We start from the raw sequence: 27914 nt of genomic DNA, 5'->3' as shown, positions 1-27914 counted from the left end.
CGCATTCGCTACCCACCGCTAGGTGTCACCGTCATGCACTGGCTTTGACAAAAAACCGCTCGCAATAAATTTGCTTGCCGCACCGGAAGTTCCATTTTGACAATCAGCTGCCATTTCGCTTTTCGCTCGTGTTTTGAAATCGAACGCGGCGAAAAGGCGTGTGCGAAAAAGAAATAAAAACGGTTGGCAAACACAAACGAACGAACACCGCAGCGAAAGCGAACGCGTGTGCGAAGAAGGCAAAGAAAACATCTGAGCGACGAGCAAACGGATTTTTTCTTCTGGCTGCCTGCCTCTGTATACTGTGCAACCGATTTCGTGAGTTTTGCGAAGTGATTTTTCAATAGTTGCTGAACGTTGAAAATTTCGAAATTTGTTCTTAAAGTGCGCATTAGAGTGAGCTTCGTTGGTGAAAAGTGAAATTCAACCGATTTTTGGTTGATATCGTGGGAAAAATTGCGTAAAAACTTACGCTCGGTGGTTGTTTTCGTTTTCTGTTTTGCCCGTTTCTGTTGGAAGCCGCCGCCGCAGTTGGCCTTGAGAGTGAAGCGATTTTCGTTCGGAGGGACGGTTGATATGTTTATTTTGCTGGACCGCCAGCCAGAGATTCCAGAGCAGTAGTGATTGGTTTTTGCATGAAATTGTGAGTACTTATAAAGGGTTGGAAATGAAGTGTAGGTAAACATTTTGTGTTATTATAGGTAGGTAGATGGATAACTACACGGAAAGCAGTGGAGTTGATTCGTCCCCCGACATGAACTCCAGTGTCGAATTGCCGTCGCCGGACCGGTCGATTGTGATGCCTCGGAAGTTAACGTTTGGGCTGTCTCCCGAGAATGATCCGGTAGGAAGTGATTACCGGCGGGCAGCGCTGGCAGTTAGTCCCCGAAAACAACCGTCAATTTCTCCGCCGTATCGGAAAGTGCGAGCGCTGCGGCTGTTTGATTCGCCAGCCACTCCAAAGACGATCATTCAAAAGTCAACAAGTAAATTCATGAAAGCGCTGGGCAATGCCAATGCGAAAGAATCTGAGCTTGCCAAACAAATCGATACCAACGAAGTCATCAGCGAGAAACCTCGAGCTGTTCCGTTGCATCGGTCACATTTTGAGAACGTAATTCCGTCAGCAAATGTCAATCCGTTTACTCCTCCGGGGATGTTCATGCGAACGAAGAAACGGATGCGCGAGACCGTGTTGAATTCCAGTTTTCCGGCCGTTTTCCCAAGCAACAAGGTAAATCAACCCTCTCTCCGGCAAAGTTTTGGCTACTTCCAGAAGTCCTGCAATGACTCACTCAAGACTTCAACCCTGCTGGAAGATGATCACACCGAAGTCCGGCAGGCCCCGAAACGGCTAGCTCTGCAAGACTCAAACATTTCGCGGTATGAGAAAGAGTTCGTGGAACTGACGTTGCTCGGTGTTGGCGAGTTCGGATTGGTGTACCAGTGCATAAATCGATTGGATGGCTGTGTTTACGCAATCAAGCGAAGTATCAAACCCGTCGCCGGCAGTTCCTTCGAGAAGACGGCTCTAAACGAAGTCTACGCTCATGCTGTCCTCGGTAAGCACGACAACGTAGTTCGATACTACTCGGCGTGGGCCGAAAACAATCACATGCTGATCCAAAACGAGTTCTGCAACGGCGGAAGTTTGCAGACCCTGCTGCAGGAACGAACCCTCAAGGAGTCCGAGTTGCGAATGTTGCTGCTCCACATCGCCGAGGGTCTCAAGTACATTCACTCGAACGATCTCGTTCATATGGATCTGAAAGCTGGAAACATTTTCCTCACCAAAGTGCCAATCCGTCCGTCGTGCTCTTCCGGTCCTTCGCATCATCCGGACAACGCCGACGACGGTTTCGAAGATATCTTCGAAGACCTCGAAAACGAGTTCCTAATAACGTACAAAATCGGTGATCTCGGTCATGTCACGTCGGTGAACGACCCCCAGGTAGAGGAAGGCGACTGTCGATACCTTCCGAACGAAATCCTCCAAGAGGACTTCTCCAATCTTCCCAAAGCGGACATCTTCTCGCTGGGAATAACGTTGTACGAAGCGGGCGGAGGCGGTCCCCTCCCGAAGAACGGACCAAAATGGCACCAGCTGCGGAGTGGATCATTCCCCGATCTGCCCAACATCAGCCGGGAGTTCAATGAGCTAATCAAGGTGATGATGCATCCCGATCCGGAGAAGCGACCCTCCTCGACTACCATTTTCAACCATTCGTAAGTGACACCACCGCACCGACGTTCAAACGCGCGTGGGTGGAACGAAACATTTGAATCTCACATCTTGCTTCGTTAATTTTAGGGTCCTGTCGCCGATCGATTCCAAAAGCAAGGCGCAGCTCTGTCTCGAACTCAGCATGGAACGGCAGAAGAACGAGGTGTTGATGCGAAAGTTGAAGGAGCAGAGCAAAATGCTAAAGTCGTACGAGCAAGCGCAGACACCGAGTGAGTAATTTTTTTAAACTGTTGATTTCTTTCTTTGATTTTTTTTTCTTTTGTAAATAATTGCACTTTACCTTCCAAGTTGAATTTGCAAGTTTTCTAACGTATTTTCTGAGAAAACGATTGTTTCCATGTATGTTACAGTAATTGTTAACTTCAAGTCCGCCTATCGTTTATGATGTGTGTGTATGAAGTTTGAATCAAGAATGTTTTTGATCTGGCAAGATTTTGACTCATTTGCGTAGAAATATTGTTTTGCAACTCGGCACTAGGGTTTTCAACCTCATTTCCTGCACCACAGGTAAACAAATTTGTGCATTACCTAAATTCACAACGAAACGGACGTTTTCGTCCACTTCTTTCATCTGAATCAGATAGATACCAAACTTTCAGGGTGCGCGATCCCCTTTTGCCAGCAGACGTATACCACGTCAGTCCCATGTCCTTTCTAATGCGAATCATGTTTGCCACTCACGAGGTCATTTCAAACAAATTTGACATTTTTCCCGTCTCATTTCACAGCTAAAATGCTATGTAAAGATATGCATGAAGCGAAAATTTTTTTGAAAATAATTGGAGTTCCAGCACAAAAGGTAGGCGTTATGAAAAACAACATGGGACTGGCATGCCAAGAGGGGCAGTCCAGTTGTTCTATTAAGGGTTTCTACAGGAGCTCCTTCAGGGATGGCTCCTAGAATTCCTTCAGGTATTACCTTAGGAGTTCCGTCAGTAATTTCTGCAGGAATTCTTTCATGGATTCCTTCGGGAATTCTTAAAGAAATTTCTGCTAAAGTTTTCTCTGGAATACCTCCTGGAATTTCTTCAAGGACCGTTTCTGAAATTCCTTCGGGGATTCCTCTTGTAATTCCTTCGATATGCCTCATGGAGATTTTTCAAAGTTTATTTCAGGAGTTTTTTCAGTGATTTCGCTAACAGTTCCTTCAGGTATTTCTATAGCAGCTCCCCAGGTATTAAACTAGGAGTTCCTTCAGAGATTCCTCCAGGAGTTTTAGGGAATACGTCCTAAGGGGCCATTCAAATATGACGTCCATCGTTCAGGGGGGAGGGGGGTCTGGGAAAGTGTGACACTCCATGTATAAGGTATACAAAATAGCGTGACAGAGGGGGGAGGGGGGGGGGGGTCTAAAATTCTCGAAAAATGATGGACGTCATATTTGAATCGGCCCTAAGTAACAATCAGCATGCCTTGAAGGTTTATTCATGTTTTATCCTGGTTTTATACGAGCATGTAAAAAAGCTAGTTATTAGTTTTATGTGGTGGTTTTTTTACTTTGCACCTTTGGCATTCCATAAAACAATCATATAACTTGTGCTGTAAACATCTTCAGTTGAAGACTTGCAAGTAGTCATGAATTGGTTTTATCACTTATGATATACCATTTCAATAAAACTTGCATTTACGGTTGTTGACAGATAGATTTTTTTTTGTAAACAAATATACACAACCGTTAGGCAGTACTTAAAACCAACAAAAGATTTCGTGGCCGTAACATAGACCAAAAAATGCTGTGATAAAACCGTTAGTTTTATCATGAGCTCAGTTATGACCACTTCAGGAGAGTTAGCCCTATTGGAGAAATCATCAGGAACACAGAGTTTTATCAGGAAAATATGTCGCCTAGCCGGGATAATTCATGAAAATACTGAAAAATCATCACTCAATTTTATTATTTCACGAACAGTTTGAGATCAAACTTAACGATTGAATACGTTTCCGTCATTTTATTTTCAGAAAAATTACATACCTAATGTCTTTGAAACTTCGTTAAATTGAAAAAATCTTTTTTGCACTCCATTTCACCGAGTAAATTAAATTCATTTAACTTCCAATTAATGAACAGTTTGTGTGGTGCGCTATTTTTTTGTCCTTATCACAGTCTCACCACTAATTCCCTGTGGTATGTCTCCTAACACGTATTAAATAGTAAAACAAATCGGAATTCCAGATCGGCATTTTTCCAATTGACGGCTGGATAAACAACCAAGCATAATTTATTCTGACGATCGAACACTGATAGTGAAAAATAAGCAAAACAGAAGGTTGTATCGGAGATACGATAAAGCTATGATACAACCCGAAATCCTAAGCCGGTTTGCATACGAAGTCCTGTGGATCATAATAAGACTGGGCCAACTAGCCATAACGTGTACTTTTGACGGCGTATAAGAGCTCGAGAGGACTTTCAAGTCGGCCTCAATGGTTTTATGGTTAGGGTTTTTGAATCGCTAAAAAACTTCGATAAAATCAAAATTGTTATTTGGTGGGGTAGATCGTTCTTCATAGATTTCTCCAGAATTCCTTCAGGATTTCCTCCAGAACTTCATTCGGAGATCTTTTCAGTAGTTTCTTCAGGAAACTCCCCAGGATTTTCTTTAGAGATTTTCACAGGAGAATCCAAGGATACCTCCAGAAGTTTTTTTCAGGGATTTTTTCAGAAATGTATTCAGGGATTAGTCCAGAAATTTCTTCAGGGTTTCTCCAAGAGGTTCCTTCTGGGATTCTTCAAAGGATCGGTCCCGGAAATCTTTTCCAGGAAGATTCAGGGATGCCTCCAGGAATTATATAGTTTAAGAATTCCTACAGGAGTTTCTTCAGGGATTCTTCTAAGAGTTCCTTCAAGGACTGCTTTAGGAATGTAATCAGGTATATGTCTATTATTTCCTTGTTGGATTTTTTATGGAGCTACCTCAAGAATTCCTCCAGGATTTCTTTCAGTGATTTATCTTGAATGCTTTTCGGAGATGCCTCCTGGAATTCCTTGGGGGATTCCTCTTGGATTCTTTTGGAAATTTCTTCTGGAGTTCTTTCGGGGTTTCCTCCTGAAAGTCCTCCGAGGGATCCTCCTAGAATTATTTCGGTGATTCTTCCTGTAATTACTTTGAGGATTCATTCTGGAATTCTTCCCGGAATTCATTCGGGAACTCCTTCCAGAATTCTTTTGAGGATTCGTCCTGGAATTTCTTCTCAGCGACTTCTTCAGAAATTTCTGCAGAGAGACTCTTGAAGCATCTGGGGCTGGGATTCCAGCAGAAGTGCCAGAATTCAAGTCGATTGGTTTGAAATTTACTCAGTCAAAAACTGCCCAAAATACCAAACGTGGCACCCACGTTTTCTACAAAATTGTTCAGGTTTGTGTTACAGGGCCTACATATCCATGATGGGATGGGACTGTTATATGGGTACTTTCAATTTTGGACGCTCATCATTTGGTATTTTTTTCGCACATTGGCATAAAAATCCGCAATTTTTATTATGGGTTTTCAAAGAACCGTGAGGTGCCTATATTTCGTGCACTTAAGAATTCTCAAAGTTTGATAAACGACTGAAATTTTACCATAAAGTATATCAGATTAATTTCTTCGATAATATTTAGTGCTGACACTGTTACAGCTACAGTAGCTCCCAAGAAAAATATAAATTAGGCAACTTTACATTATACAAGATAGTTACAGCATTAGTTTTAATTTGTTTGAAAGTGCCAAATTTCGTGCACGGGTTCCAAATTTCGTTCAAAATGGGTCCAAATTTCGCTCACTCTTCTAAAAGACGTAGAATTCGCCTAAATATGTTAATTTTCAAAACGTAGCATACTCGTAGAATACCAATGAAACCATAACGTGTAGATGAAATCGATGTCTGTGACGAAATATGAGTGAATATTTGCTGTTTACCATGTTCGTCCCGGATGTTTACATTAAGATTTCCAAAATCCTTCTGTAGTTTTAGGGGTTAGGGGCCGTCCATATACCAGGTGGACAAATTAGAGGGGGGAGGGGGTCTGAGAAAAGTCCACGGTTGTCCACGGAGAGGGGGGTGGGGGTATGTCAAATGTCCACGTGGACAACATAGGCTTAAAAAAATCATCAACGTTACAAATTATGTCGTTCGTTTTATTTATATATCCTTCATGACAGTTCTCTGTTATGTTATTTGTAATAAATCACTTGAGGACAGCTTCTCAAAGGATAACATCATTTCATTGCACACCAATTTTGAATATTATATAGCAAATTATTTTGAAAAATTATCAGAGTTTCGAACTGTCTTGTGAAAAATAGTAAACAAAATCCTGAAGTTTCAAAATGAAGCGTAAATGGTAACAGTGAATGAGTTTCCATCGGAATTTTAATTCAAATCCTCTATGGATTTGTATAAGTTTTATATCAATTTTCGAAACTATTTCAAAAACATATCTATGGATACGTTCAATTGATTGATTTGTCTTTATTGAAGAGACTTTCAGCCCTTGGCTGCTGATAGATACGTTCAAGTGAAGAAACTTTGCAGGTAATTTCTGCTAAAATATTGAATATTCTATGCAACATCAAAGTCATAATCATATCACTATGACTGAATTTTCAAACTGCACCATGCACTTTCGAAATGTTTCTGTAAAATTGTTTTTCGGCAATAAACTAAAGAAATATAATCTTTGATAGTTTTCATAAAATCTCAACATAAGTCATCTGAAAATTGGGTTCTTTAGGGGTATCCATATTATTTCATATTCGGAATCTACGTCCAAAATTTAGTCGGAATCCAAAATTTCATCATTTTTGATGCCCGGGAACTATTTTTAAAATGCATTTAAATTTTTTATGGGGATTTTTTTTTATTCCGGGCGAACTGTCATTTTATCGATTGAACTGTCATTAGGGGTCAGTGAAATGTCCACGCTTGTCCACGCGGAGAGGGGAGGGGGTAAAAAATCACGATTTTTCTGTCCACGTGGTATATGGAAGGCCCCTTAGTATTTTTGACGTTTGTTCTGCTCTTTTATTGAAATCTTAATAAATCAATATATTGTTTGCTATTTGAATCAAATGTTCACTAACTTTACTGATGATCAGTAATGTGAAATAATTAATTTTTTTAATTGTAGCTTTTTACGTTTCTATTATGTGTCATTAATAGGCACATTCCTCGGGAGGTTAGTTCTGGTAAAGTGTCGTCTTCCAAATTTGTGTTCTGGCAATAAAGCTTACGGCAATAATTTGCTTGAATGAAACTAGCGGCTGTAAGCTACTACTCCCAATGTTTGGGTAAACAAAATCATCCCGAGCTTACTTAGTATTCACACATTTATAAATTTGTTTATTTTTTTCTACGTAGTGTATGAGCAGTCCCTAGCTAATTTTAAACCAATTAAAATAGTTATTAGAACTATTATTAATAACCGAATCATACAATGGCTTTGTAGCCATTTGTGTACACATGAGCCTCTAAAACAAAGTCATGAAAAAGAGTGCACGAAATTAGGTACCCATACAGATTGTGGGTTCCTAATTTCGCCAACAACAAAAATGTTGAAACAAAATAAGAAAATAACATTTTTAAGTAATTTTATTGCGTATTATAATAAAACATATTGAATTGAAATAATCAAGCATAAATTGAAATATTTACCTTTGATAGAGATCGAAATATTTGTTCACTTCCGTGAGTGTTGATTTTCTCGTACCTCTGAATATGGCATCTGCTATTTGCATTCTTTTGCAATTTATTTTTCAAACTTTGACATAAATCAAATTTTTCATTTCTTTTTTTGTGAATTGTATTGAGATCAAATGCAGTTTTGAGGTTATAGCAAATTTTGGATGACTCCGCTGTTAATTAGATAATAATGCTCTCAGATGTCAGAAGTTAACGAAGTTTGGGCCCGCACGAAATTAGGGCACCCCACGGTACGTTGAAATAGTTATTTTTGTAACGAGTTGCAAAAAGTTGATTTTTTCAGCACAACTCATTTCAGTTGCATAATGAACCAGTTCGGAAGAATTGACCATTATGATACCAAAATGAGTTATATAAAAGAGAAATTATGATACTGAATTGCATAAATGACTATTACATAACCTAAAAGTGCTGAAAAGAAAAGTCAAATGGGATTGATATGCGAGTGGGGGCAACATAGTAGAGGCCAATCCTCAGCTTTATCAGCAAACTTTGGAAGATCTTTAGAAACCGCTTGTCTGGCGACCACCCTAATAGAAAAATATGATACAACGTGCTTAACAACCCTTTCGAGCTATCATCTTGATCATACAGGGAATGATACATTCATTCACCCTATCAGCAGTGTATAATACATTTTTATCACGGCAGCTGGCTGCGGTTATTTAGCAAAAAATCCTCCTCAGATGATCCTTCAAATAATGCTCAAGTATTAACCCCAAAAGCCATTCTGCAAGTTCCGGAGGAAATAGCCTTAATAATCAACATTGAAATCTATGCAAATTAGAAGATCGACCTCTGAGTGATTCAAAAGGTTAATGACCTGCTGTCATCGATAGGCATGTCAAAATTCTAGAAATTCACTCAACATGCAAATTCATTTATTTCGCCTCCAGGTACTCGCAAGTGTCGAAGTTCGGCTACCCGCGAATTGACGGTATCCGATCGGAAACTACGTTCCTATTCACGCAAAAAACGGTCCACGAACCTGATCACAACGCGACGGGGTATTCGGGACAACAGCAAGGGGAAGGACTACTAAGCAGCACCACTCATCGATCGATCCGTACACAGATTGAAGGCAGCCGAAGAAATCATCGTGCACAGAGGACAACCAGATAGGCAGAGCAACAGTACAGCAGCAGCAACTCGATATCGAATATCACACAAAAAAGGGAAGCTGAACCGGAAACGGACATCGAATTTGTGTTACACTTTTCTTATTTTTTTTACTTTGGATGTATTTTTAATCTGGAATCGTCTTTATACTCAAAATTTAATTTTTCATTTCGGATTTTTTTTTCGACCTTATTTCTAAATTATTTTTTAGTAGTTTGTTTAAAACTGTCTTGAACTCGTTTATACAAGAAACAAAATGATTAATTATTTAGGTTTGTCAGGATTAAAAAGTGTTATAAAGTTACATTGTTTTGGGCGAAAGTTGAACTAAATTAAACGTAAATTATAAGTTATCCAAAATCGTTATGATAATCTAATATCAACACAACAAAGAATTAAAAACAATGTGTTAAAAGCTAAGCTGTGAGACTTGTTGATGCGAAGCGTGCCTTTCGAGATGTGAACCATCGGAATAATACGACAACAGTATGTGAAGATAAACTAACAGTCAAATATTGATGTACCTACATTTCAATCAAACGATAAGTCCAAAATATCAGAAGGAGGAGACATTGCCCTACTCTGGGACTAGTAATATAGGAAATGCGGTGTAAACTGCGGTGTAAACAAAAACCCAAACAAAACGACGATGTGATTTATAAATATAAGAACCCTTCTTAACGTAGGAAAAGTAATGTTATTGAATGTATCTTTATTCTGAATGTTAGTTTTCTGATTTGTTTTACTCAGAACTCAATCTAAGTAAACCAGCTAGGATATGAGCAGGTTTCCGCATAGATTGTAAATAGTGCGTTAAGTTTCTTCCAATGCGTGTTTCCCGTCAGAGCAAGTCATGACGAATCGCTATCTTGATTTCGTCATTTATCCCTCCATTTGCTATCCCATTGCCATAGAATTGATCTTTATTGTCTAATAAGAGGGGAGAGGTTGAATTGTTTCAGCCGTTTGTGTTAGTAGCTACTTGTTTAAAGTTAGCTGATAAGAAAAATGTTCCAAAAAGGTATATTTTTGATAAGTAATTTTCCTATGTAAACCAAGAGAAAAAAGAATTTAAATAAAGAGATATGCCAAACAGAAAAAAAACACGGTTTTTAACATAGTTTTTCTACCAATTCATCCAACGGGACCAGAAATTTGTCCGCCTCGGTGTCAGGTGTGTACTCTGGAAATAGTGCTCGGCAATAGAACTCCATCGCTTTCGGGTCCATCTTCTCGCCGAGGACGGCCAACTGTTCGTTGAATAGCTGTAGATCGACCGGATCAAAAACTCCTTTCGTTGCCAAAGTTATCGCCGCTCGAATTTCTTCACAATCCGGGTTCGCTAGTGTCCTATGGCTTAGAAACAGTTTTACGACTTCTTCGAATGTGAGGAATAATGTTCCCATTTGTTCGATTTCTTTGGTGAGGTTGTCTTCCTAATAAAAATAAACAAAGTTCGTATACACATAAAATAACACAAACAATTAGTAGAGTATATAGTGCAATTGAAATGGGGATATCAGCGGATATCAAACTTATTGACTCTCGACAAAATAAAAAAAAAAAATTTTAATCGGACGCTTGTCAGCCATCGATTAAACGCTGCGCGACAATTGAGGTATCGTATAGACTGTTTCAGAAATTATAAATACACTTTGTTTATTAAATAAAATGAACTGTTTTGATGATTTCAACCAACTTTTTTCAGAATACAGAACATTGTGAGTTGTGACCCGTATTTTCGTATTTCCTTTCAATTGCCATGATATTTTGAAGTCGAGTACTCTACCTAATAATACACTTCATTCTTCAAATTTGCATTTGTACAAAGGTTTTTTTTATGATTTCAACATTATTTATCACTAAATACCAAATTTTTTCTAACTTTTTATCATATTCGCTCACTCAACAAGTTGTGTAAGAAATTCCTTTATCAAAACCTGGGAAAAATCGGTAAAGGCATTCGCACAACATTTTTTCTGACATCAAGTTTCCTATTTTTTTCTACGGAACATAAAAACTACCGCACAATTTCTTAGCTTTTCTGAACACATTTAATTTATTTTTTCAGCTCACTCGATTCTTGAGATGGAAAAGCTGTCATACCATAAAAACGAGTGCAGTAATTAAGATATTCGTTGGCTTAACGTTTACTACTGCATATGTAGTTGAAAAATTCGAAACAAAAGTTTTTGCAATAAGAAAACCGATAATAGGTTTTTGATCATTTTTTTTTACTTATTCGTTTATTTGGAAGGCTCGGGCGCCACATGGGCATAACTGAGCCGAAATCTTTTGTTTTTACATTGATTTTACATTTTACAATTTATTACTGCCTTAATTGATCAAATATTCCAGTAAAAAATCTTTAGTTAACCGAGAAATATATTTTCTTATCGAAACAGTAACTTGCATTATGTTTGTTTTTTTTTCTTCTCGACTATGCTACATTTTTGATCACTGTGCAATTTCAAATTTTAATCATGTAGTTTACAGAGCCCTATTTTTTTTTACTTTTACAAGAAACATCAAAGAAGTTGGTATTATTGGCTTCATTAAAATATTTACTCTAATAGCTAGAAGAAACTTTCGAGTCAAGTACAAGACACTGAAGACGACCTTACAGTTTAACGGGTGGTCACTAAATAACGGGAATGCTTTGAATGTGCTCTTAAAAATATATGATCTTTAAAAATGGCAATCTGAATTTAACTATCATAAAGGTTTAACAATGTACGTCCATGGAAAATATAAAATTTAAGAAAGTTGAACGTAGTAATTTGTACAGTATTTTTTTGCAGTGATGTTGGAGCAACTGCTTTGTATGACTTTTCAGAGTTTACTTTCACGCATTTTCTGCGTCTGTGAAATCGTTGGTCAAAATAAATGGTTTCTCAGCTACCTTTAGCATCTACACACTCAAACAGTAATAAGAAAAAATGGGGATACTGACTTGTTTTTATTTTTTGCTTTGGTTGTAGCCTTTTCCCGTAAATGACATTTATAGGAATTTCCAAAAAATGTTATTTTTCTGTATCACCAAAACGTGTCGATGTAATTTGTGCACTGCGGTTCATTGTTGAACTTTTTTGTGCTATTTTTTTTATAACGAACCATTTACATGTTGTTCAATGTGTAAATGCGATTTGATGTAAATATTTGTTATTTAACAAGGCATTCTATTGATTTATCCAGCCTATGTCACAAAAGAAGATTTTATTATGTGAAATGATATCATGTTTATTGGTTTTGCTAGTTTTCCTCTATTTCCTTCAGGATCTGTTTCTTGGGATGCCGAAATGTGGAATTCATACAAAACCGGGCGGGTTCTAGTTTTATAATGGTTTACTATTAACTTTTTTTACGGTTGTTTTGAGCAATCAGTAGAGCCGTCCAAGGCGTTTTGGTAGTGCTTCCTGTTTCAATGTCGTTTTCTGCAGAACAGAATAAGTTGACACAAAATAAAAAATACGCTGACTTTGTGGATAGATAGACGATGGTTTTGTCTAAAAAATGTTTACTCTATGGACGCTTCTATTGTTTTTAATCAGCTGCTAAAAGCATTCCCGTTATTTAGTGGCCACCCGTTAGGTCGATATTTGTATGTATCTGTCAGAGGATGCAAATTCTTAGTGGAATTCAAAGGAACAGTACGATTTTTTTTACTTACAAATAGTCCCCTAACAAGCCTAGGTTCATCATTATCAAACTTTTTTAGATATTGTGCTCAGATTCAAATATATGTAAGCAACGATGGGAACATTAACTTGGAAAGAGTTACATTCACTTGGTATTTTCTTAGCTCAGAAGCATGCTTTCAAAAAACAGTGTATGGAGCACTTTTACCTAAGTTATCTAAAACTTTGCCGAATACATTAAGGATCGCACACGCATACCAAAGTCATGAGAGGGCTATGAAGGCGAGCCTCCACGAGGTAAATGTAAATTACTCTCACCTCGTGTAGAGTTGCCTTCAACGCTCTGTCACGACTTTGGAATGCGTGTGCGACCCTTACTTTATTCTGGAAAGTTTAAGATAAAACCACAAAATAAAAGTTCTCCATACACTGTTTTTTGATAGCATGCTTCTGGGATGAGAAAACAGCAAGTGAGTGTAACTCTTTCCAAGTGAGTGTTCCCATCCCTGTATGTAAGTATACATTAGGGGTACTCACTAAACAGATTAAATTGCTGCGTAAGCCATGATTTTCTGCTTATTTGAAATGTTTCATGATTTTGCGAATGAAATAATCAAAGATTGCCTTGGTGATCGCGACGTTTAATCAGTTTACGGTGTTAAGTGAATCCCCCTATAGTCATTGTTTGAGAATATCTTAAAATTTTTCGATTCCATGAAATTTTTTATTCTTTGTTGGTATTTAAGTCGCCAACCGAAAAGTTTGGGAACCTATGTGCTCTATTCATAACGGTTGAAACTTACCTCAAATTGAGTCATATGAAACCCAATGCTTCTCATATAGTTTGGTACATCTCTAACATCCATTGCATCGCGTATCTGGATAAAGCAGAAAATTGTATCAAGTTTTGCGTAACATTGAAGTAATTTGTGGTAAAACGGTAAGCCTAATATAATGTAACTTGATCATTACAATATATTTATCATGCCTTTTTTCAATTTGCAACTATTGAAAACAATACATACCGAAATGTCCGTATCTTCTTCGTTGTGCTTTGGCGAGATTTGGTTGTAGAAGAATAAGCTCAGCATTTCCTTCACATAGCATCCGCTTTTGCCACCGGGAAGAAGTGAACAGTACGGGTCCAAACCGGACCCGCAAAACTTTTGATTTTCAATCAGCGGTCTAGAACGAAAAGGAAGTTGTGGTTGTGGATCCTTTTTAGTTTGAACAAGTCGTAAAGAACAGGTCACATTAATTCTATGTCAGCCTGTTGCAAGATACCCCGTTTGACGGTATTTTTATTTTAAAAGTTTGTTTTTACATTTTTTTCTCGAGGGAAATGTTATTACATACATACATTTATTTGTTCAACATCATTAAGACAAGACATAATCAACAATAGTACGCCACAATATTCGGTTTGTGGCTGCCGCTCTCCATCCTCGGTCGCGCCCAATGATCGCCAAGTCACGCTCCACCTGGTCCGCCCATCGTGCTCTCTGCGCTCCACGCCTTCTTGTGCCAACCGGATCCGTTGCAAACACCAGCTTTGCAGGGTTGTTGTCCGGCATTCTTACAACATGCCCTGTCCACCGTATCCTTCCGGCTTTGACCACCTTCTGGATGCTGGGTTCGCCGTAAAGTGCAGCGAGCTCGTGGTTCATCCTTCTCCGCCACACACCGTTATCCTGCGCACCGCCGAAGATCGTTCTTAGCACGCGTCGCTCGAAAACTCCGAGTGCTTGTAGGTCCTCCTCGAGCATGGTTATGTCTCGTGCCCGTAGAGGATCACCGGTCTTATTAGCGTTTTGTACATGGTGCATTTGGTGCGTGGGTGAATCTTTTTCGACCGCAGTTTCTTCTGGAGCCCGTAGTAGGCCCGACTTCCGCTGATGATGCGCCTCCGAATTTCACGGCTCACGTTGTTGTCAGCCGTCAGTAAGGATCCGAGGTAGACGAATTCCTCCATCACCTCGAAAGTATCCCCGTCTATCGTAACATTACTACCCAGACGGATCCGGTCGTGTTCGGTTCCGCCTACCAGCATGTACTTTGTTTTTGAGGCATTCACCACCAGTCCGACCTTTGCTGCTTCGCGTTTCAGGCGGGTGTACAGCTCTGCCACCGTTCCAAATGTTCTAGCGATAATGTCCATGTCGTCCGCAAAGCACACAAATTGACCGGATTTTGTGAAAATCGTTCCCCGGCTGTTGAGCCCGGCTCGTCGCATCACACCTTCCAGAGCGATGTTGAAGAGTAGGCATGAGAGTCCGTCACCTTGTCGCAGTCCCCGGCGAGATTCGAATAAACTGGATAGTTCACCCGAAACCCTTACGCAGTTTTGCACATCGTCCATCGTTGCTTTAATCTCGCTTTAATCAGTCTAGTCAGCTTCCCAGGAAAGCCGTTTTCGTCCATGATTCTCCATAGCTCTGCGCGGTCGATACTGCCGTATGCCGCTTTGAAGTCGATGAACAGGTGGTGCGTTGGGACCTGGTATTCACGGCATTTCTGGAGGATTTGCCGTACGGTAAAGATCTGGTCCGTTGTCGACCGGCCGTCGATGAAGCCAGCTTGATAACTTCCCACGAGCTCATTCGTTATAGGTGACAGACGACGGAAGATGATCTGGTATAGCACTTTGTAGGCAGCATTCAAAATAGTGATCACCCTGAAGTTCGCACATGCCAAATGGTTGCCTTTCTTGCGAATGTGGCAGATCTCCCTTTCCTTCCACTCCTCCGGCAGCTGTTCGCTTTCCCACATCCTGACTATCAGCCGACGCAGACAGGTGGCCAACTTTTCTGGGCCCACCTTGATGAGTTCAGCTGCGATACCAGCCTTACCAGCTGCTTTGTTGGTTTTGAGCTAGTGAATGGCATCCTTAACTTCCCTCAGCGTGGGAGTTGGTTCATTTCCGTCCTCCGCTGCACTGGCGTCGTCGTTCCTTCCGTTGCCGTGGGCTCCCGTGCCTACGTTCTCCACGCCGTTCAGGTGCTGATCGAAGTGCTGCTTCCACCTTTCGCACACCTCACGTCCGTCCGTCAAGAGGCCTCCGTCTTTATCCCTGCAAATTTCGGCTCGCGGCACGAAGCCGTTGCGGGATGCGTTGAGCTTCTGATAGAACTTCCGTGTTTCTTGGGAACGGCACAGCAGTTCCATTTCTTCACACTCCGCTTCTTCCAGGTGTCGCTTTTTCTCCCGAAAGAGGCGGCTCTGCAGTTTCCGCTGCTGTTTGTAACGTTCCACGTTCTGTCGAGTCCCTTGCTGCAGCATTACCGCCCTCGCTGCGTTCTTCTCCTCCAAAACCGTTCTGCACTCTTTGTCGAACCATTCGTTCCGTCGATTCCATTCCACGTACCCGATGGTGCTCTCTGCTGCGTCGTTGATGGCTGCTTTCACTGTACTCCAGCAGTCCTCTAGAGGGGCCTCATCGAGCTCGCCCTCGTCTGGCAACGCGCCTTCGAGATTCTGCGCGTATGCTGAGGCGACATCCGATTGCTTCAGTCGCTCTAGGTGGGCGCTGAACTTACCAATCGTCGGTCTGAATTCCTCCTCCTTGCCTACCTGAGCGTTTAAATCTCCTATGATGATCTTGACGTCGTGGCTTGGGCAGCGACGGTACTCGCGTTCGAGCTGCGCGTAAAATGCGTCCTTGTCATCAGCAGTACTTCCGGAGTGTGGGCTGTGCACGTTTATTATGCTGAAGTTGAAGAATCGGCCCTTGATCCTCAACCTGCACATTCTTTCGTCGATCAGCCACCAACTGATAACGCGCCTCTGCATATCACCCATCACAATGAAAGCTGTTCCCAGCTCGCGTGTGTTGCCTCAGCTCTGGTAGATGGTATGATTACCTCTAAACGTTCGCGCCATGGATCCTGTCCAACAAACCTCCTGCAGTGCTACGATGCTGAACCCGCGGTCCTTCAGTAGATCGGCGAGTATGCGGGTGCTCCCAATGAAGTTGAGAGATCGGCAGTTTCACGTACCGAGTTTCCAATCGCAAGTCCTTTTTGTTCGCTGGGGTCGTTGCCGTTGGTCTCGGTTCGTATTATTCTGTTGCTGATTTCCCGCTACAATGGTTTTTTACGGCTGGCTCGTAGGGCCTGACACCAACCCCCTACTTTCCGGAGGACCATAGTGCGCAGTTGAGCATAGAATCCTTCCCTGGCACTCGGACGTAGATCAGCCGCCCCTAACATGGGGATCAGACGCTGTTGTGAGCCGCTCTTCCTGGAGAACAGACGCCCAGGTATGCCGAAGCAAGCCCCCCCCCCCTTCCCTGTCAGCCTACGACCAAAGTTCCCACCGGGGATGGTTACCCGATCTTCCCTAAGGTTGCTCATAGTTTCCGGACGGTACCGCGTGGAGGTAGGGATAGGAGTTGTGGGCAGAAGCTAGTGGATCACAATGGGATCTGAATTGCGCAGCATACCCAGCCTTTACCGTGCCGTGGAAATGTTATTGTTATTATATTGTTTGAATCCTTTAATTTGCAAATATTTAATAATTTCTGTTGGATCCGCTGACTCGACTAGGTGTTGTCTGGAATTCCTATCCATGAAACTACATTATCTGGTGTATTGCCCGGAATAAAATGAAGATAGCTTTTTTAAATTAAATTCGGGATTTTAAAATGAATTTCAATTCCTAGGAATGCTTGGGCATACTTTGGAATTCATCTACTTTTTTTACAAAAAGAAGAGGAATTCGAAGGTGTACCTGAAACTTACATAGCATTGATCCTCCACATGCTGATGCCATGATCTCCCTCCCCGTAGCAGAACACAAAATGGTCTCGCATGTTATGCATAGCCCGCAGCTTCTTGGGATGAGAAAAAGTCCCCAAATATTTGAATGGATTGCCATCGATTGGTAGTTGATGAATGTAGATGTTTTTATCAGTCATAAACGTGAAGAAGTGATCTCCGGGTAAAAGCTGTAGAATAGAAAGAAGCATTGATTGAACTGGGTTACACTTATTATATTTTGGTATAGATACTGACAGATAGTTTTCGAATTGGTCCATCGTGAAAGGGCGCCAAGAAGGTATGTAATATGCCAAACGATGAATTTAGATTGAATATCTTGAATTTGAATTGATCGTTTGCCACCAATAGTTGATCTGATGGTAGCAGTAGAAACGCTGTGCTATGAGCCGATTGTTCAATTTTAAAACGTTCGTCAATCATCAGCCTATCCGTGCCCACTGTTTCGTTTGCGTCGATTTTATACTGGACTAAATGCTGAAAATACGAACGAAAGTATCCAAAAATTGTTATAGAGTATGCGTAGAAAGATAACTAGTGTCTTACCCTGTCGTCTCCAATCGTAAGAAATTTTTCGTTTGATATAAATAATATGTCTACCACTTTGTGGGATAAACATCTGCCGATGAGTTTCCAGCATTCATATTCCCGATGGAGTAAACCAATACAACCTTCATCATCCTGGAAGAATCTTAATACTAAATACGCCATCCTTGTAAATAACGTAAGTAGGTCAACTCACAACAAAAACGAAATATTTTGAGTCTGGTGAAAAACTCAGAAAATTTATTTTTTCAACGGTGTTTTGCAACGGACTATCCGAACTGATGATCATCGTAGCAGGATTGATGACCCAAATGTAACCGTTTTCCGCGCCACCAAGAAGATACGTTCCTAGATAGAAGAATGGTATCGTGTTCAAAAGTGTATTGATTAGAAGGTCTAAGTCCACTGCCTACCACATGGGGAATAGCTGAGCACGGTGATTCTTCCACGACGGGTTCTCTGGATGGGTACGCTCAAACTCATAATGGCCTGTTTGTCTTCGAGGTTATATAGTGTCATTTTACCATTTCCATCACAGGAACAAAGCTGGGAGCTGGAACAAAAAAGGTATTTAAAACAAATTTTGGTGTGAAGCAGCACTTTTTGTAAAATAAAAGTAAGTAATTAGAGACTTTCGGACTCCTGAAGTACAGGCGACTTTTTTGACCAAAGGCAAAACTGAAACCACTGCCGGGTGCTTTCAACTTTCGATCAACTTCCGTCTGTCAAGGGATACATGCTCATTTAATATTTTTTTATAGAATGAGGAAATCTGCTGACCACATACCCAAGAGGTGGGCACTCGGGTTGTGTCGAGGACGACTCATTAAAATCTCATTCTCTTTCTTCCTTACCTCCGCGATACGCCCTTTAGGGATGACTTCCAGAAAGGAGAGACCATACTCTCTATTGGTAAGCGTTCCACCAGTTGCTGCCTTAAGTTGTTCTCTCTTCCTTGAAAGATTGGGTTCTAGCTAGTACTATAGACTACCCGTGGGATCCAATCCACTGGAAGAGGAGGGGGAGGGGTTAACTTAACTTGCTGTTGGTCTGCCCGCCATTTTCTCTGTAGTTCAAGTGCGATTCGGGGACCCTGGAAGTTACGGAATCCCACCTATTCATCCCAGTACACATCCTTTCAACAATGTGGTCCGGAGTGATATCTCTACCGCATACGTTCTGCATACTCGATCATTGCTCCACGAAACGTGGGCATTCAGAGAGCACATGCTCCCCGTTCTCGTCGCAGTCTGCACACTCCGGACATGCGGGGAGACTTGTGTGTCCGAATCTGTGTAGATACCACCTAAAACACCCCAGGCCTGACAGCAATTGTGTGAAGTTAAAATTCACCTCGCCATGGGGTCTGCTCGTCCACTTGGACACGCTCGGTATGAGTCTGTGTGTCCATCTACTCTTGTTGGAGGATTCTTTCTGCCATTTCAACGATGGTCTGGCAATCTGTCTCGCGCTTTTTGTATCGCGTCGCTCGAAACACTCTTCGTCCTCTGCCACCACTAGTGCTATGGGCATCATGCTCGCTGTCGCTAGCACACATACCGCGCCCTGTGAGACCGTGCGGTATGCGCTGCCCAAGCAACCAAAAGTTCGGATTCCATTTGAAGACCGATCTCAGAAGTTCAAGTTTGGTTCAATTCCGGTTTCGTTGAACTTAATTCTCCAAAAAGTTACTCATGTATTGTTTATGAACTTGGAAGTACCTGTACAAGCTTTTGACTTCTCTTCAAAACGACATTAAAGTAGAAAAGATGTCCAGAAAAAAATTACTTTCAACTTTTGAGCAGAGTTCAATTAAAATTTAACCGAACTCAAGTTGAACGTTTGCGTGCCTCTAAAGTTCAAATATAGTTCATTTGGACGTGTTCCAACAACTTCAAATGTTCCGTTTCGATATTGTTTCGAACTTGTTTTGAACTTACTACTCAAAGTTCAGATAAATATTAATCGTACCAAAAGTGAACTTCACTAGAGCTTCGGCGACAGCGGAGCTCGGGAGAAGTTCTCATTCAAGTAAATCACTCGAAAATCGAGCTCAGCAGCCACAGCTTGTGCTAATTTCACAAGCACACTTTGATTCACTATAATATTTCAACGTACTTACTTGTAATCAACGCAAAGCATCCGTATTGTGTGGCTCAAAGGCTGCCCCCGCAGCGAACAACTGTTCCACCTCGGATTCCGCCGGAGTTTTTTTTTTGGCTGTGCTTTTTTTTTAAACTTATAATCTTTTCTGAAAGTCGATACACTGGCCCTAATGTATTGCTTTGCACTGCGAACCACAACAAACTGAAAATGTCAAACTGTGTAAGTTCACAAAAAGTTCCACGTGAACTTATTTCGAACTTTCGACTTCAAATAGGCTCAGTGTACCAGTCATGGCTATAGTACCACCGACGAACCGACGTGACAGCTAGAACAAATAAATTCAAATTTGTTGTCCGCAACGCCATGATGAAAAATAGCCGAACACTATCGCCACCTCTATAACGGCTCGCGATGATTTGTTAGCTCGACACCAAACCCCCGTGTGTTCATATAGGAAACGGTTCGCGTCTGTGCTGATTTGACAGAAGCGATCGCTCGCTTCGCTGGTCGACCGTTAAATTAGGGGGGGACAGTTTTGGATCGCCACTGTCACGTCGGTTCGTCGGTGATAGTACTTCAAATTCGCCATAGTTGATTTTCAACCTTTAAAGATGCAAATCATCAAGAAAAAAATCGTGAACAACAGATCACGATCACAAAAGATGATTGCAATCATTCAAACTTCACAATCTGCTCAAATTATGGTAGAAATAAATCATTTTCCTTAACTTTTCGGCCTCCTTGCACCCTATTTCGCCATAGTGTACCAGTTATGGCAACTCCCATAAGGAATGCATGTAAATAGTGCGAAGTGGAACCCAAATTAACAAATGTGTCCATAACTGGTACAGGGTTCCTATCATTGGCACACGCCGTAAAAAATACTAAAAGTAGTTTTGGCTCCGTTTCTATATTTTTCCTGTAAAGTATTGAAACAAATCAATCATTTGACTTATTGCGAAGACGGCTAATAACAAGACAGACATCTACCCTCTTGCTCCATATACCTTGGGAGCTACAAGCACACTAACGCCGCGAACGACTTCAGGGAACAACATCATGAATCAGTGTGCGTGAGATGTTGCAATTTCTGTGTACATATTAGCATGTACACGCACACATTAATGTTTTAATGTTCCTGTGAATCGTTGAGGGCGTTTCAACCATGTCGCCTGCGACAGGGTGGGAGCTGTCTGTCTTGTTATTAGCCGTCTTCGCTTATTGTTTACATTCGTCGGTCTTCTTCTTATTTCTTATTAAAATCATTGCTGATACTCAGTAATTTGTATTGCTGAATGCAATCAGCACGCCAAAAATCAGCAAAGTTTGCTGATTACCAGCACAAATATTTTGCAGTGCAATTAGCATCCCTCTGTTATTGGCTGTTTCCGGTCAAAATGGATTTTTAGGCGGAATTACTTTATATCTTCCAACGTTTCGGCCCTTGGTTTGGGCCTTCCTCAGGGAGGTTATAGGTGTACCGCTAGAGTTTCATAGCTATGAAACTCTAGCGGTACACCTATAACCTCCCTGAGGAAGGCCCAAACCAAGGGCCGAAACGTTGGAAGATATAAAGTAATTCCGCCTAAAAATCCATTTTGACCGGAAACAGCCAATAACAGAGGGACTATTCAACAAAACCCTGGTCGCATTCCAAATAGCAATTAGCATCATGTAAACGGTCCGCCAGACGAATTGTCAGCTAATTATACCATCACGCCAATTTTATTAGCAGATAGGGAAGTGTTTACATTACGATAGTTTGGTACCAACACAGTCGGACAATTTATTGTCCCAGATTTAGCAGCTGAATTTTTAGCGGCAATGTAAACGATACTAGCGTGGAATAAATTGTCCGACATAATATTGTCACGCATTATTATCACATATATAAACGGGTCATAAACACATTTTTTTTATAATTTCTTCGAAGCTTATTTTTAAGCTGAACAGCGTTCCTTTCAGCGACACTAGTTTACTTTTTGTGAACTCAAGTTCGGTTAATTATTTAAAAAGTGAGCTGAATAGAATGCTATTCATCTTGCTTCGAATAGCTGATTAAGCCCAAACATGCTATTTTATCCGAACTTTTGGTTGCTCACCCTAAGCCTGTGGGTACTCTCGAACCGGTTTACGTTTCGGTTCACCACTAGGCTTACTTACCTTACCGATCAGGCTAAGGACGGGGTAGCCTCTGCTGTACATAGTAGCCGTCTCCATTCCACTCGGTCCATGGCTGTTTGTCTCCAGTTCCGCACTCTGCGTAGGGTCCGCAGATCGTCCTCCACTTGGTCGACAGGCCCGGATTAAGGATTGTGGGGCCCGGGGCCCGAGCGGATGTGGAGGCCCCTCGGAGAGATGACCAAACATGTTTTTCCTTACTTTCGAACATTACTTGAGCAATATGAAAAATAGAGCTAATGTTAGCAACCAAAAAAGGTTTTTGTGGGTGCCCCTAAAATGTGGGGGCCGGGGGCCCGGTCCCCCCCCCCCCCGGCCACCCCTTAGATCCGGCCCTGTGGTCGACCCACCTAGCTCGCTGCGCACCACGTCTTCTTGTACCGGTCGGATGACACTCGAAAACCATTTTAGTCGGGTTGCTATCCGACATCCTGATTACGGCACCCGTCCACCGTAGCCTCCCGATTTTCGCGGCATGGACGATGGTTGGTTCGCTCAGCAGCTGATGCAGCTCGAGGTTCATTCGCCTTCTCCAAGTCCCGTCTTCCATCTGCACTCCGCCGTAGATGGTACACAACACCTTCCGTTCGAAAACTCCAAGGGCGCGTTGGTCCTCTGCACGTAGGGTCCATGTTTCGTGCCCATAGAGGACGACCGGTCTAATCAGCGTTTTGTAGATAGTTAACTTCGTGTTACGGCGGACTTTATTCGACCGTAGAGTTCTGCGGAGTCCAAAGTAAGCACGATTTCCTGCCACAATGCGCCTCTGAATTTCTCTGCTGGTGTCGTTGTCGGCGGTCACCAGTGAGCCCAAGTACACGAATACTTCAACCGCCTCGATTTCATCACCGTCGATATAATTTCGGGGTGGCGGGTGCGGTGATTCCTCCCTAGAGCCCTTTGTCATCATATACTTTGTCTTCGACACATTAATGACTAATCCTATTCGCCTGGCTTCACTCTTTAGTCGGATGTACGTTTCCGCCATCGCCGTCTCAAATTTACAAGCAATAATATCAATATCATCAGCGAAACCAAGCAGCTGAATGGACTTTTGAAAATCGTTCCACTCGTGTTTATCCCCGCTCTCCTAATTACACCCTCTAAAGCAATGTTGAACAGCAAGCACGAAAGACCATCACCTTGCCGTAACCCTGTTTATGACGCTGTCAATAAACAAGTAGACTTAACTTTGGCAATCTCAGACCCCCCGTCGTACACTTTCGTCCATACAAAATTTTGGAAATTTGTATGAACCGTAGACTTTGGCCAGACCAAACCCTTCCCCCCTTCCCCATCAGGGTCTACGTAGTTTATGGCCAGCGTAGTTTATCGATCATGCAGCGTTGCCATACTGTAGCGAGCAGCTTACGTTGACTCGAGACTATTGCCGAGCTATTTTACATTATCTTTCGACAGTGCCATTATTGCCATGCTTGCCCTTTTGCAGGCAAATTCCACGTGGCTACCGAATTTTATCGTCGAGTTTATAATGCACTCGCCTGTTGTACAGACTTGCGATTGTTTACCATCACCACCTCCGTTTTGTGGTGCGCGAGTGTCGACTGTCTCGACCCAGTCTGCCACTATGCCAATTGCGTGCTTTGCTGTCAGTTCCACTTCCTCTATCGACTCACCGAATACCACGAGGGTAATATCATCGGCAAAGACGACCAGCTTTACGCCCGGTGAAAGTTTGAGCCTCAATACGCCATCGTACGCCACGTTCCATAGTACTGGGCCCAGAATGGACCCCTGAGGTACCCCCTCGGTGATGTTGTAGCTCCTCTCGCCTTCCTTGGTGTCATAGATTAGCAGCACCCTATTCTGGAAGTATCTCCTGTATCCGGCATAGGCTAAATGGGACTGCTAGGTGATGTATGGCACACTCGATGGCAGCCCAGCTGACGCATTCTTTACGTCCTGGTTGACGATCGCGCGTAGCGCATTCCTGCTCGCTTTTTTAGAGCGCTATCTCGGCCGCTTTGGTTACAGCCCTAATAGTTAGCGTCCACCGTGCGTCGATCGAACCTTCCGGAAGCCGAAATGGTTATCCGAGAGGCCAGAGTCATCGGGTTTCTCGGTATGGATCATCTGCCTCGACAGAATGATCCGTTCCAACAATTTTCCGGCTGTTTCCAGAAGGCAGATAAGTCTGTATGCCGACGGGTTGCCAGGTGGCTTCCCGGATTTGGGCAGTAGAACCAATCTTTGCCTTTTCCACCTCTCCGGAAATTCACCTCTGTCTAGGCACATCTGCAGCCATTCTGAACATGTCATGATAAGCCACGAATCTCGATGGCCATCTTGATGGCTCTTGTCGGGGTACACCGATACACCGAGCCTTGTCTATTGCACTGAGTTCGTCATTCGTCACCGAGGCGACTTCGCCTTGGTCGGTTTGGCCATAGAGGACGGAGACCCACGGTCTTGTATCGTGGCGCGGAAACAGCGTTTCTACGTTCTTCTGCAGCATCCCGAGGGAGCGTTCTGGGGGTGCTGACGCCTCCTTCATTTTGGCCATGAATCCTGCCATAACTACTCTGTAGGCATCACCCCATGGAATCGTGTTGGCTGCCTGACAGAGATTTTCGAAGCACGTTCGCTTACGTTCATTAATCTCTTTGTTCAGTACCAGTTTATCTGCCCTGTTACAGTAGGCCCCATTTCATTCCATTCTAACCTCATCGGTGAGAGCTCTTTGTATCCTCCTTCTAGCTCTTAAGCAGGATGCGCGTAGTTCTGAGATTTCTGGACACCACCAGTATATCGGTTTGCGTCCATTTCTGGGTAGGGATTGCCTTGACATTGCGGCGTCACATACACGACTTAGGGTTCCGACTAGATCATCGCTGGATAGATCATCGGTGTTACCCTCTATTAGTCATCGCTCCACAAATGCGTATCGAAGCGCGAGGTAGCAATTCCCGATGGCTGTCAACTACCCTCGGTATCGGCAGCTGTCTTCCTCGGTATTTCACCGTATCGCTTCAGAAGGTCACATCAATAATGGAATCTGCACCATTCCTAATGTAGATTTTGCTGTCACCTAAGTTTGCGATATCCATGTTCAGTCCAGCCATAGCTTCGAGTAGAGCCCAGGATCTCGCGTTAGTTGAACGGCTACCCTTCTCGACCGCCCAGGCGCTAAAATCTCCACCGATGATCACGGGACTCAATTCCATTAGTGCGCTTGATAGCGTGTCTAGCATAGACGAAAACTAGTCTACAGGCCACCATCATATGTAGTAGCTGCATATGCCGTTGCCAGGAGCGATGCGCTAATGGGTCCGCTAGTAAATAGGCCTACTAAGCCCTCCTAGGATGTTAGGATTGACAATTACGCAGGTGTAGTGCACGTCCAGTGTGCCTATCTGAGCCATATTGACCCCAACAGCTTACAAGGGTTAATCTGCTCCGCAAATCTACACTACCGTCGGTTATTTCGTCCTCCGCGTATGCCTGGACGTTTAAGTCCGCTTGTTGTGTGACTCTCATTCGCCGTGCAAATCAGGTGCAAATTTTAGTGCCGAGTTGCACTCTCTGACGTTGTGGCCTTCCACTCCGCATTGCCTGGCAGAGTTTGCTCCCTTCAGGGCCTTTACATGCCCACAACTTTTGTCTTTGCTCGAAGCGCTCAAAACACGTTTCTAAAGGTTTGAAATGATTAGTTTAACCGGGGATCTGAAGAGAAAAACGCTGACTTGAAGTGATGGAACTTCTCTGCCGTTCTGAAGAACCACAGAAGATCTGTTTAAACGCAACCGTGCCGCAAGCCGAAATATGCAGGGACAAAAACGGATGCTTCTTGACGGACCAACGTGAAGCGATCGAAAGGTGGAAACTATACTTCAATGAACACGTATGATGTGGACAATGTAGACTCGACATGAAAAAAAGAACCATGCCAGCAAAGTTCGGAAGAGCAATCATATAGAGGATTTTTTTTTTCAGCTGGTGATCCTGTTGAAATGTGTAATACAATACTATTTGTATGTGCTTGAACATCGCAATAAACGTTTGGTAAATATTGTATGTTTACTTACTCGACAGGATGAACGTCAAACGAAGTGATAATACTCCCTGAAGAATAATACAGCTCCTGGATTTTGTTCTGTACGATATCGACATCAAAAAGATGTCCAGTTTTGGTAGCCATCACAAAATTCCTTATAATGACAGGGTTTCCTTCAAGAGACACGTCTCTTGGTAATGCATCGTAGGATAGCACTTCCTCGTCGGTGTCCTCTGATATATAAAATTTTTATATGACACAATATTTTCTTAATTTTCTAAAACCATGAGCCTACCTGGCGAATGCTCTTGCCCGTTGTCCAAAACGTACTTTCTCGACAAGATGTTGAACGAAATTGTTCGAATTGGCTCCGGATCTTCCTGTTTGAACCAATAAAGAATCCTCATGTGGATGTCATAGAACCTAATCTCTCCATCGTCATCACCGGTCACTAGCTTTTGATCACAACACTTTATCACATTGATCGATGCGTATTTCAGATGGAGATACTTCAGGAACTGCTTCTTTATGGGAGTAAATACTTTTTTGTCATCACTCCAGATAATAGCCATACCAGCGGCCGTGACCGATACAGCCCTGGAGGTGTCATCGACGAAAGTTGAATCATTGTAATCCTGAAATCCATGCTTTTTTGGCACCTCTATGTGAAGCTTTTGATTTTTCGAGTCAAAATATCCAAAGATAACAGCGTTTTCCATAGTGACTACGAAATGATTTTTTCTTCCAAGATCTGTGCAAAATCTAATGTTTTTCGTTTTACCCAGTCGTGGTGGCAAAGAAATACAGTCTAGAAATAAAAATTTAGCATACACTTATTAATGAAACAAAGTTTATGCAATGCTTCGCTACCATCAGGACTGTCGTTACCGACGGTCCACTGCCATATCAACAGAAGTTGCTGCTGAGATCCACTGCAAGCCGCAATCAGGTATCTCGCATCGTGACTCAGTCCCACCGTATTGATCTCGTTCGCTTTCAATGGTTCATAAATGGTCCGAATGGCAACGGGTGGTCCGTCCGGAACTGCTTCTCGATCCCAAATATTGATACAGTAGGTGCTGTCTGATGATGCAACGAAGCGACCACTGCCATCAACGGTTATCGTATTGATAGAGCCTTTCTGAAATAAGCGAAAATCTGTATACGAATATCTGGAAAAAATGTGCACAAAATTAAACTTACATGACCAACCAAGGTTTGAATAGACTCCACTTGATTCTCAAATTTGTAGAAAATCATAGAATTCCCTGAAGCCATGACCATCTCTTTGACCTCGCGGCTACTCGTCAGGTTGACCACGGGAATTCTTGGGTTGAATCCGAAGATCCATTCCAGTTTCTGAAACAGTGAACTTTCGTTAGCAAAGGTGCTTCAGTTAGTGTTACGTATTACAAATGGTTGGCATCGATGCTGGAGATCTTCGAAAGATTCGGTCTTTTCAGTGTAAGGCACTATTTCACCCATTACGTGAACTTCAATTCTTAAATTTATTCAACAATCAATTTTTGTATCTTCCTAGTCAGTATGCACTTGCTAGTGTACTTGATTTGGTTATTGTTATCAGCGGTTGCTATGAATGGATTTTG

At 42.3% G+C, this 27914-nt stretch overlaps 2 protein-coding genes across 3 annotated transcripts; one reads left to right on the top strand and one right to left on the bottom strand.

Annotated features, from left to right (window-relative positions):
• Positions 1 to 201: 201 nt before the first annotated feature.
• On the top strand, positions 202 to 9662 carry LOC109404654 (wee1-like protein kinase). Its single transcript, XM_019677581.3, has 4 exons — positions 202 to 643; positions 702 to 2226; positions 2312 to 2454; positions 8824 to 9662. Exons 2-4 carry the CDS (start codon positions 710 to 712, stop codon positions 8967 to 8969), a joined length of 1806 nt encoding a protein of 601 aa, XP_019533126.1. The 5' UTR covers positions 202 to 643; positions 702 to 709; the 3' UTR covers positions 8970 to 9662.
• LOC109401435 (cilia- and flagella-associated protein 251) lies at positions 8936 to 27914 on the bottom strand. Of its 2 annotated transcripts, XM_062851206.1 has the most exons (13): positions 27721 to 27913; positions 27511 to 27666; positions 27178 to 27448; positions 26603 to 27115; positions 26339 to 26540; positions 18419 to 18558; positions 18202 to 18353; positions 18006 to 18140; positions 17697 to 17936; positions 17424 to 17629; positions 13710 to 13869; positions 13488 to 13562; positions 8936 to 10482 (listed from the first exon to the last, which is right to left on the bottom strand). In XM_062851206.1, the coding sequence occupies exons 1-13, from the start codon at positions 27790 to 27792 to the stop codon at positions 10159 to 10161; spliced, it is 2646 nt and encodes an 881-aa protein (XP_062707190.1). In that variant the 5' UTR covers positions 27793 to 27913; the 3' UTR covers positions 8936 to 10158. The 2 variants fall into 2 exon arrangements, with proteins under 2 accessions (XP_062707190.1, XP_062707191.1); XM_062851207.1 differs by lacking the exon at positions 13488 to 13562 and having other exon boundaries at positions 27721 to 27914.

This window comes from Aedes albopictus, chromosome 2 (genome assembly GCF_035046485.1).
Source record: "Aedes albopictus strain Foshan chromosome 2, AalbF5, whole genome shotgun sequence".
Lineage (NCBI taxonomy): Eukaryota > Metazoa > Arthropoda > Insecta > Diptera > Culicidae > Aedes > Aedes albopictus.
Note: the sequence above shows the minus strand (reverse complement) of the source record. Positions and strands in the feature narration are given on the sequence as shown.